Genomic DNA, 11541 nt, shown 5'->3' with positions numbered 1-11541 from the left:
AAATCTCAGCCCTACCCATTTAGTCTGGTAGAACCAACACCCTCAAGCCGCCCTTCCCATTCACATACACGATAGTAGGCTATAGCCAAGCGCCCACAAACACAGCTTGCATCACGCCTCGACTTTTAAGAAAAAGATGGGCTACTTTTTGTCGAGTGATTGGAGAAGTATGATACATTTAGGTCGTCGGCGAAACTATAAATAATGTAGGTCTATACATTATGATGAGTTCGAACAGACTGATTATGATTTATAGCCTATAAATATATGTATATTGATGTGTTATGACATGCCTATGTCGCAGATTAATGAATAAAAACATGTTTTGCCAGTGGGATAAAGTCGAAATCATTTATTGACTGATATGTTCTGTTCTCATAGTCTTTCTTTGGCAATAACCATATTATGGCCTATCTAGTCACAGGGGCCGAAGTGTAGTCTACAGTAGGCTATAGTTGTCTGGCTGTTCCAACGTCGGTAGCCTTTCTGCCACTCTGTTGATATGAATCTAACAGGTTGGAATACCACCCAATTAGAGCCACTCGAGGTGGGTCAGCTGTAACAATCTGTTTTATGAACCTGATACAGAAACAGCAGCAGAGGGGAAAATATTATGATCACAGTGATCGACAACATTCGATTGATATCCACTCTGACAAGGTTAAACTAGGCTACAGTAGGGCACAAGGATAATTTGTGGTGAACTATATTATTCTATGGGAGATCAAAAATGCCGAAAGAACAATGTTGTCAGAAACTATACATCACGCCTGATCCAGTGTTTGATCCATTGACGACATTATAAGAATGAGATTTGATCACAAATCTGTCATAACTAGCAGGATCATAGTAGTATCTTCTAAAGAGACACATTTCCTTTAAAACCTACGCCACAGTTGTTCTTTTAAATGAATAAAATATCTGTAAACTCTGGTAATCACCTGTCAAAATGACAAGATGCCCATAATAAAGATGACCCTAAACTCAATTATTTGAGTAGATATAGGAAGGTCTATCATAATTATTTGAATAGGACAGATATAGGTTAGGCCTACACATCATGGAATATTATGTCACAAATAATTTATCTTTATTGTTTAAGGGCCTTCCAGACATCTTCTTTACCCCTATTTTTCCATCAGCTTTGACGTATCACTTTTGGAAAACAGGGACAGCTCCCTCTTTGTTTTCTACTGAGAAATGTAATTATTGTAGAAATAAAATATTTTTGAGATAATTATCTAAATTACACAGCCATAAATTCCCACCTTTGGGCAGCCCCATGGCATCGATTCCCATCCCCTGCACCCACCATTAGTTTCTCATCCAAGAAGGTGAAGAATCCGACAATAATCGCCAGGCACGCCTTGATGTTGCTTTCTCTCGAGTAAAAAGGTGATTGGAGGACACATGTGGATACTTGATTTAGTCAAAAGGTTTTCCTCTCTATAATGTAGTATTTCCCAGAGTTGGACCAAAAAAAATCACACAGGAGAGCGTTATGAAATTGCTGCCAACACAGTCGCCCTGTTCAGAGCATTCTGTTGCGCTTCCGGTTGTTACCGGGCACAAATGACCGGAGAGATGCAGGGTTGTGCGCGTGATCATAAATAATATCTGCTGAGGACTGGGAAGTCGGGAAGAGATAATAGAGAGCCAGCCTACAGTTTGGTATCACTGAACTGGAGATGACGTGTAACTGTAACACCTTAAAGAACATCAAAAAAGTGTCAGTTCATCATCTAGTGGTGGGTGAAGTAGGGGGTGTTTTTTCTCATTATGATACAACTAAAGGCTTCGCTACAGCTGTCACTACCATGTGTGCATTGTCACTACCATGTGTGAATCCATTTCGTTTTTCTACACTGTAGTAGCCTACTCTTGTTGTCATCATTTAGCATAGCCTAATCTAAGAAGACATAAAATACCAACTTTGATGCATCTATTACTCTACTTTTAGATGTTTGTTAAGAGACTGTGATAAATAAGAAGGCACTTATAAAAAAGTGTGAATATTGCCTTCTGTCATTCTACCTCTAAAATACTCCCAGACCTCCACGTTTTCTGATGACACCTAGGGGCTGCAGGCAGCACTGTTCATGGATCAAACAGAATGAAATCCAATGGGCTGCTTTGTGTACCTCATTCTTCCATGTACTGAAGTACAGCAACCATCAACTCTGTATTTTCAGAGAAAACAGTGTTATTGAACGTCTTGGTAGTTCTCCCTTCAACATCAGAGGATTGGTTAAGTCTGATCCTGACTGGAGATGTGTGACTGTGAGGGAAATAGTTAAAGAAGGGAGCACATATAGATTGGTGTTACCAATTGGGTAAAATGTGTTGGTTAAACTCAAATTTGGGTAAATTACAGTAACACTACTTTTTAATTATATTCAATTATATGAATTACATCATGAATCTCTAAAGGTTTTGTTTTCTGGGTAAATTCCTTTTGTTGCCAAAGGGGCCCACGCTGATGGATGACTAACAAACCACTCTGTGACATTTACAGACTTCCTTGTTAAATGTTTTTTCCCAGGAGCCTTTTTTCATTCAGGGCACATTGCTGGGTTCATGTTGCTATAGCACGGTTGGCCAGTGTGTGAGTTTCCACCATTACCCACTTCTCTGAATCATCAGCAACTACACTGACACGTTCAGTCATTTCTAGGACATCAATGCTCAGAGACAGTGACACTGATGGATGGTGCTCTAAAGAGCAAGTGTTTGTCTGAGTGCCAGCCAGATAATGTGGCCCGGACTTAGCTAATGCAATCCTGGGCAACACAGCATGCATTATGGGAAAGCAAGAGTGTGATGGGAAACTTTGAAATGTACAGTAATGAGTGTGATCTCAACTGCTTTAAATGTTTCAAATACTTTAACTGATTGAGGCTTTAATGTTTTCCTGTACCAACATTGGATGGTGGTGTCATGTTATACACTCTTATAAACTGAATAACAGCTTATCTCACATACAGTAGTGAAGCCTAACAACACATAGTACTGCTTTTGATATTATTTCAAGTCTTCATACATAACACATTTGTATTGTTGATACCACAGACTGACCAGATTTTATTTCAGAAGTCAAATCGTTTTTGTTGAGTTTAATTTTGTGTTTCTGCTTTGTTTTTCTACATGTGACTTTCTTTCTGAGAAAAAGCTAAACATGTCTGACCAGTGGCGGCTCCTGAAAAAATTCTCAGGGGGGGCAATTTTTCTGATGATTTAGGTGACCTACACACATTTTTAAAAAGATATGTCCAGCAACAACATGAAGACAGGGGCAGCATATAAGTCAATACCAGAAGCATTTATTGACTGATCTCAAAAGTGTTGGCTTACAAAATCAAAATAAGTTATCACAGTAAAAATAATCAAGGGTGTTCTTTCACATTCCTCAACACTGCATAAACAATATGCATTTCCATAAACAAATGAAATATCAGCTGAAAATACAGCATCTTGGTATTTGTTCAGATTGCAGGATCAACAAGAGCTTTTACCACATTTTTTGCCTCATGGTTGAATTGGAAATATGTGCACCTGAGCATAATTCACAACAAGCAAGCAGGAGCTTTTGATAGAGGCTACTGAAAACATTGATGCAAGTTATTGGTAATAAGACATTTTTATAGACTTCCATATTCTGCCCTCTTGTATAGATTTGTGAAAATGAACAGTGATAGACATTTTGCCTGAAAACAGAATTTGAAAGTAATTTCTAGAAAAGGTAAACACAGCTATCTGTATGGCTTTGTAAAAACGAACAACCATATTCTGGCCAATTGTATAGATTTGTAAATATGAACAACCATATTCTGGCCAATTGTATAGATTTGTAAAAATGAACATGAACAGATTATTTTTTTAAAAACTTTTTTTTAAATGAAAAATAACTATTTTAAACAACATCAACTGTGAACTGATTTGGGCGTGTGTGTGTTAAAGAGACAGACAGGGAGGGACAAAGAGAGAGAGAGGCTACATTACTTGTACTGAAACTGTTCTCTTCTCTGTTTCAATACAGCAAAGCGTTCAATGACTTTCTCATTGAAATCAGGCATGCTGAGGACTAGTTCCCTCTCCATGGAAAGCATGGCCAGTGCATTCAGACGTTCCTGGCCCATTGAATTTCGCAGGAATGTCTTAACTCGTGTCAAAGTTGAGAAACATCTCTCAGCTTCAGCTGTTGTCATGGGAGTAGTTATGAGGATGTTCAACAGAGTCACAGTCTCAGAGAACGTCTCCTGGAGGTTGTAGCTCATGAGAACCTGGTACAGTGCCAGTGCACCACAGCATCCCTTGAATTCAGGATTCTCATAGATCAGAGATAGTTCTGTCTTGAGCTTTGCCTTGCTCAGCATGGGGTATGCATTCACAGTGGCATTCAGAGCCTCATCAGGAAATGAATGGCAGTACCTTTCAAACATGTCTGCTTGCAGTAAGGTAGCACTCACAAGGTGGCCAGAGAAAGAGAACCTTTCTTTGGTGTGATCCAGGATGGTGTTGCAGACCTCTTCAGACAGCCTCTGCTTCTCCTCTTCTCTCAAAGCTGTTCTGGGTCTTTTGGCTCCTGTTGCTTCTTGCAGCTGCTGTTGAGAGGAGTCCCTGAAGGCAAACAGACCAATGTGTTTGTTGGCTTTGTACAGTACTGTTGTCTATGTGATGCACAGGTATATGCAATGTATCCATGTATAGTACAAATACTTCAGTTCCACTTAAAATGGGCAGGGATGCATAAAGTCTTTAGTGTTTAAGTTAGCCTTTGTGTCTCACATAGCCTGGATGTTCAGCACAGTATACAGTGGTGCTCATAAGCTTATGATCCCATGCTAAAGTTGACTAAAAAGAGGAATAAAAAAGAAAAGAAAATTGGTGTCCTTAAAGGTTGGATTTTCCAACTTTTTTAATTAAGTCATTAAGATCAATTTCCAAAAGATGATTTTTTTATTTTTTTATTCCTCTTTTTAGTCAACTTTAGAATGTGTTCATACACTTATGAGCACCACTGTACAGTACACATAGTATATAAAATAAGCTAGATTACACCACTGGCCATATATAATGAGAATAATGTAATTTCAAACACAAATGCAGTCTCCTTTCATGCATACATTTTCAAATAAAGCTCTGCTTTGAGAAAGATCGAATGATATTGTTTAATCTTACCTTATGGCCTGCACACTGCTTGTGAAGCTGTCGAGGGCACGTTTGATAAAGACAGCATCGATGTCCTTCTTCTGTAGCTTCTGGTACAGAATGTCGACGTGGGGCATGATTTTGTGAAAAAGCCGCAGGAAAAAAATAAAATCTTCATCATGTAGCCAGATGCCTCTCTCACGGTGGGCTGGTCAAATGAACCCAATGAACCCGTCCGAATGGCTTCAAAACATTCTATGAGGTCGTCTCGATTCTCGTAGACAGTGTTCACGACTCTGCTTAGTAGAAACCTGTTGAATTATTAAATTTGGTCTGGGAGGTCCTAATTGTTTCGTTGCCAATTTATCTTGATTTGTTCGCCGACAAAAAGGAACTTCTTTCAAAGAGACAATCGAGTTGCACTGAAGGCTAGCCATTTTGACAGTAGTAGTGAATTGATTGATGAGGCTACCCGCTCTTTTCTTAGTTACGTTCATGGTTATGTTACGTATGACGAAAGCGCGTAAGTGCAAGCCCTCAGAAACCCATAGAGATTGTATTGAAAGCTCTGATATTTGAAAAAAATTGATTTTACATTAGAGGCTATGAGAGACTTCTGGGCGATTTTCAACCTGACTGAAATCGCCCCAAAACGGGCGGGGACATTTGAAGCACGACTTTAGCCTGATTGGACATTTAGTGGCAGATCAGACGTCTAGATTAGAACACTGATAACTACTGTTGCCGTGATATAATTGATTAGAAAAAAAAACCTTCCTTTTCCCGTTTGGCAGTGCGTCGCCCATATCGCCCTAATGAACACACCGCCCCTGTGTCTGACCTAAATTGACTCCAGCCTTTTAGGCCTTCTCATGTCAGCTGACTTGATCACACTGGGGTAAGTACAGTGGGCTACATTTCTTTCAGAATGGAACAATTGATATCAACACATGACCAAACCTTTATGAACTCTTTAAAACCATCAGAAATGTTGAATAGAACCCAACATACAATTTTAGGTAATTACTTCCATTGTCCCTAATTGCACTCTTTGAATTTCTGTGATAGTCTTGCCCAAAGGAGGTATATGCCTATTTGTATTATATTATCCATTTGGTGTAGGATTTGTTCGTTTTTGTATTTTCACTCCTTCAGTTGAACAAAGACATACTTTGGATACTAATCTTTTAAAACTCACTTCACTCGACGGGGTATGTGTGTCGAATGCGGCTTATAGTTTGGACGCGTTCCAGATACACAATTTAACGCAGGTCTATATTTCACGTCTCATGAACCACATGAGTATTATAATAATGTTGTAATCAGCGCAACCAGCGCAGAAATTGTCTAGACATATCTGGAACGCACCCAGTGTTTTACTAAGCCATTTAGGGGCGCTGTTGACAACGTTTTTCATGGGCAGACTTCACCGACTCCGATCAGGAAAGTTTAGAACATTCTGCCAAGTTAATACATTTCATGGCAGAGATGCGGATAGAAAATAAATTGACGGAAACACTTAGATCACCTGGTGGAATAAAAATGAATACATCAATACAGGAAAGTGGAGACAGGGATGCTCAACAGGTAGGCTGCTGACTTGCTATGATACTAATAGCTTTACTTTTATTGATACTCACGATTACCACCATTCTACAACATGATGTGTTAATTGTGTTAAAATGTGTTAATTTGACCCTAGATTGAGAATGGCGACGGGAAACCGTTGCTTGCTTCACAAAAGGTGGTTGGAAGAGAAGCCAAAAGTTCGATGATGTCAGCCTCTTTTAATTTCATCAATTCGATAATAGGATCTGGAATAATAGGTAAATTATTGTTTATACATTGAACTGTGGGAACATCATGTTTGTATTTCAGTGGCACAGCAGAATAGACCTACTGGTGGCAATAGTTGCAATTGACACCCATCTAGAGAGGGGAGCACCTGTTGCAAGTTACTGTATAATAAGTTGATCAATCATTTTACCCAATAAGATAAGCAAGTTATATATGTTCGGAACATGCAGGATCACATGATCTCCTGGGAATAGAAAACATCATAGGAGCTTCCTCAGCCACAGTGATCAGCCCCTGGTGGTTGGCCTCTGCATCATATGACCACTGACATCATAAGACTTCTTTTGCACTTCCAAAATTCTTTCTAAATTGTATGACTCAACTATTTCTGTCAGTTCAATGAAAACTAATAATATGTATGTTCTGAAAATAACAAAATTGCATGATCTGTCATTTAATTTGTTTTTCAGGTTTGCCATACTCCATGAACCAGGCTGGCCTTCCCCTTGGCATTTTTCTCCTGGTTTTGGTAGCATTTATTACAGGTAGGTTCTGTAATGGTGACAATTGTGATGAACTCCCTTTTATGATAAAATTAACAGCTAACATTGTGGTGTTGTTCTGTTTCTTCCCTGCAGACTACTCTATCATCTTGTTGATAAAAGGAGGGAATCTTTCAGGGACAAATAGTTACCAGTCACTTGTACGTAGCACTTTTGGTATCACTGGATTTCTGGTTCTGTCTTTATTGCAGTTCCTATACCCTTTCATAGGTAAGTCTTCAATGGAGATTTGAAAGTAAATCAGAACTACTTACAACCAAGATTTTATGAGATTGAGCAGTCTCATACAAACTGATATACAGGTACATGGGACTTGGATTGTAACATAACCACAGTATGTGTCTTCCCCAGCTATGATCAGCTACAACATTATAACTGGTGACACATTGACCAAAGTATTTCAGAGACTACCTGGAGGTACAGTATGCCACATTGTACTTTAATGTAATATATCTGAACATATAATCCAGTGACAGTAAAAGATAGCTCACAGTTTTGCTGAATTTAGTGCAAACACCAAGGCCACATTTATTATTGTATGTTGCTCATTCATATTTTTCATACATGCTATTTGCAGTTGGACCAGGCCACATACTTGCAGAGAGACATTTTGTCATCGCAGTATCCACTATTCTATTCACATTACCCTTGTCTCTTTTCCGGAATATATCAAAGCTGGGAAAGGTAAGACTTAATCACATATTGTCACATTTATTTAAGGAGTCATTGACTCATTCTGTAATTTGTGAGCTAAAGCATCTATCTATGTGATTCCAGGTGTCCTTACTGTCCATGGTGTTGACTGTTTTCATCCTCATCACTGTTATCATCAGAGCATCTACCCTAGGACCACAAATGTACATATATATATATATTTTGTTGTTTTGTTATTTATATATATATATATATATTTTGTTTTTTTGTTTGTTTGTTGTTTTGTTATTTATATATATTTATATACATTGCGATAAAATCTATTTTTCAAGAGAGACCTGGTTCAAGAGAGAGCAGCAGGGGGAACAAAGTTTCAGACAAAACAACTTACATACACTAACACAACATTGAACAAAACTATAGACACACATACAGTACAACAATTACATATTACGTAAAGAAACACGAATGTCATAACTAAAAAACAGCTGTCCTAAAGACAATTACATTCTTCTATGATATTTACATCGACCAAGTGTTTAAACTGCACCAACGTGACTAGATCATCAAATTTTAAAATGTTCAGGAGAGAATTCCAGGACCACGGAGCTGAGTAACTAAAACTATTTTTTACCATGACCTGTTCTAATTCTTGGTACTGTTAAAAGCGAATGAGAATGGGACCGTAATTGATATTTATTTACTGACCTGATTAAAAAAGAACAGGGATAAAGTGCCATTTTACCCAGTATGGCCTTATAAATCAGTGTATTCCAGTGTTTAAGCCTACGCAAGGTCAATGACGACCAGCCAACGGCGCTGTAGAGATCACAATGATGTGTTAGACGTTTTTGATTGGTAATGAACCTGAGGGCCGCATGATATACTGAATCAAGTGCTCTCAGGGTAGTGTTTGAGGCCTGCATATATATAACATCACTAAAATCTAAAACCACCAGTAATGTACATTGTACCAGCTCCTCCCTGGCCTCCAGAGAAAAACAAGCCTTATGCCGGTAATAAAAACCTATTCTCAGCTTGAGCTTCCTTATCAAGTTCTCCACATGAACAGTGAAGCTCAGCTTGTCATCCACCAACACTCCCAAATATGTGTACACTTTCACTTGCTCTATAGTATGTCCATCCAATGTAGCAACGACATGATTAGTAACATGCCTAGCATTTGAAAATACCATTGCATTTTTTAAAACCCGAATTCAGAACCAGCTTCAAATCACAAAGATTCTGTTGTATGATATTAAATGCTCTTTGGGCATTTTCAAAAGCCAAAGATAAACTACTACCACTTGAAACAGTATCATCTGAATAAAAATGAACATCCGCTGTTTCAATATGATCCCCAATGTTGTTGATATCCAAAATGAACAACAGTGGGCCCAAAATAGAACCTTGCGGAACACCTAAGCACAACTCTATGGACTCAGATTTACAACCATTACACATTGTGTACCATTTGATAGGTAATTTATAAACCAATCTAGAGCATGACCAGTAATACCACAACATTTTAAACTTTGCACCAACACAGCATGGTCCACGGTGTCAAACGCCTTCGACAAATCAATAAAGGCAGACACACAATGTAACATCTTGTCAAGAGCACAGTGGATGTCATTATATTACTTAACACTGTCATAATCTATTCACTCATATGCTATATCATACTCTAATCCAATCTGAAACACATTCTGTTTTTATTTTACATTTCAGTCAACTAAACGACTATTGAAGCAACTTACTCTAGAATTATAAAATCTTAAAATGGCTAACAAAATGTTTATCCAATGACTTTGTGTCCTTAGTCCCCCTACAGAAAATGCGTGGGTGTTTGCAAGGTGGAATGCGATTCAGGCCGTTGGTGTTATGTCTTTTGGTGAGTTCTCGACTACATCTACTATATATGTGTAAAGTACAATAAATACTTGTCCGAGACAAAACGGCCCATACATGTGTACGCTGTCATATTGTATGATAATGGATATCAGGTTTCATAATAGAGGAACTCCACACAAAACAATCACACAAAAATGTAATTTGGACTATCAATAGGTTGTAATACTTTGCCATATCCCTTTGTTCCATAGCCTTTATCTGCCATCACAACAGCTTTATGATCTACGGGTCTCTGAAGGAACAGAGTCTAAGTAACTGGTCTTGTGTCACCCACATGTCTGTTGGTTCGGCTATGATTGTCAGTATTCTGTTTGCTGTGACTGGCTATGCTACCTTCACTGGGTACACACAAGGTAAAACACAACACATAGAATCATAGAACAATCTTGTGGTGTTAGACCCAAGTGCATCCCTATACACACTGCCTAAGGAGTACATTTTTCTGATCGCCTCTTATATTTTCAGGTGATATCTTTGAAAACTACTGCGGGAACGATGACCTAGCTACTTTTGGTCGCTTCTGTTTTGGCATCAGTATAATAACAACTTTTCCTCTAGAGTGTTTTGTGACTCGAGAGGTATGACGTTATTTATGCACATGCCACTTCATATGGCACAGGACAGTTTGTTGTGGCGCAATGTTCATTGATTTTAGTGCACATCACCTGCAAAAATCAAGTCCTTATTCTCTCTTTTATGTTTGTAGGTGGTATCCAATGTTTTTTTTAAAGGGTCTCTCAACAACCATGCCCATGTGGCGGTCACCTTGCTCATAGTTGCAGTGTGCACAGCATTATCCTTGGCCTATGACTGTCTGGGTATTGTTCTGGTGTTGAATGTAAGCTGGATGTCCTTTGATTTGTTGTAACTTATTTCTCTACTAAAATTGCATTGGTAATCTTTTAAACAGTGTTTTTTGTCTTCCAGGGTGTTGTAAGTGCCACACCTTTAATTTTCATAATTCCATCAGCTTGCTACCTCAAGCTTTCAACAGAGCACTGGTTCCAAGGTGAAAACCGCATCCCCTGTCTCATCCTCATAGCTGGTGTCTTTGTCATGACAACTGGTTTGATAATGGCGGTCATGTTCCCCGAAGACTGCTCCCATGGTGCCGAGATGTTTTACTGCGCAACTTCCAACCTCTCCATAACTCCCACACCACCCACTGAGCTACTCTTTCAGAATTCAACTCAGAATTCTAGATGAAACATTGTTGTTACACACTGGATATGACTTTGTATGCTCATTGTATTTATTACCTCTGCAATGAATGTGTGTGTCATAATTTAGGCTACTATTTGACTTTGATGTGTGAATGATAAAGTGCCAATATGCAATACATTTATCAATTTGTATATCAGACTGTGAGACAAAGTTCCACCTTGAATTTTGCAAGTATTTACTTTAGAGAAACCTACCACATGATGTCGCTATAACATAATCAAACTAAATAAAACTATTATAG

General features: G+C 38.5%; 1 protein-coding gene across 1 annotated transcript; it reads left to right on the top strand.

Annotated features, from left to right (window-relative positions):
* Positions 1 to 6690: 6690 nt before the first annotated feature.
* On the top strand, positions 6691 to 11282 carry slc38a11 (solute carrier family 38 member 11; the record flags this gene model as incomplete). The annotated part of the gene is made up of 12 exons (XM_084179598.1): positions 6691 to 6735; positions 6851 to 6974; positions 7416 to 7490; positions 7584 to 7718; positions 7860 to 7925; positions 8086 to 8192; positions 8286 to 8365; positions 9986 to 10056; positions 10268 to 10429; positions 10542 to 10654; positions 10783 to 10914; positions 11004 to 11282. The coding sequence occupies 12 exons, from the start codon at positions 6691 to 6693 to the stop codon at positions 11280 to 11282; spliced, it is 1389 nt and encodes a 462-aa protein (XP_084035724.1).
* Positions 11283 to 11541: the final 259 nt, after the last annotated feature.

The sequence above is a fragment of the Coregonus lavaretus genome (assembly GCF_964263955.1).
Source record: "Coregonus lavaretus genome assembly, chromosome: 16".
Lineage (NCBI taxonomy): Eukaryota > Metazoa > Chordata > Actinopteri > Salmoniformes > Salmonidae > Coregonus > Coregonus lavaretus.
The sequence above is the reverse complement of the archived record's forward strand: the minus strand, read 5'-3'. Positions and strand labels throughout refer to the sequence as shown.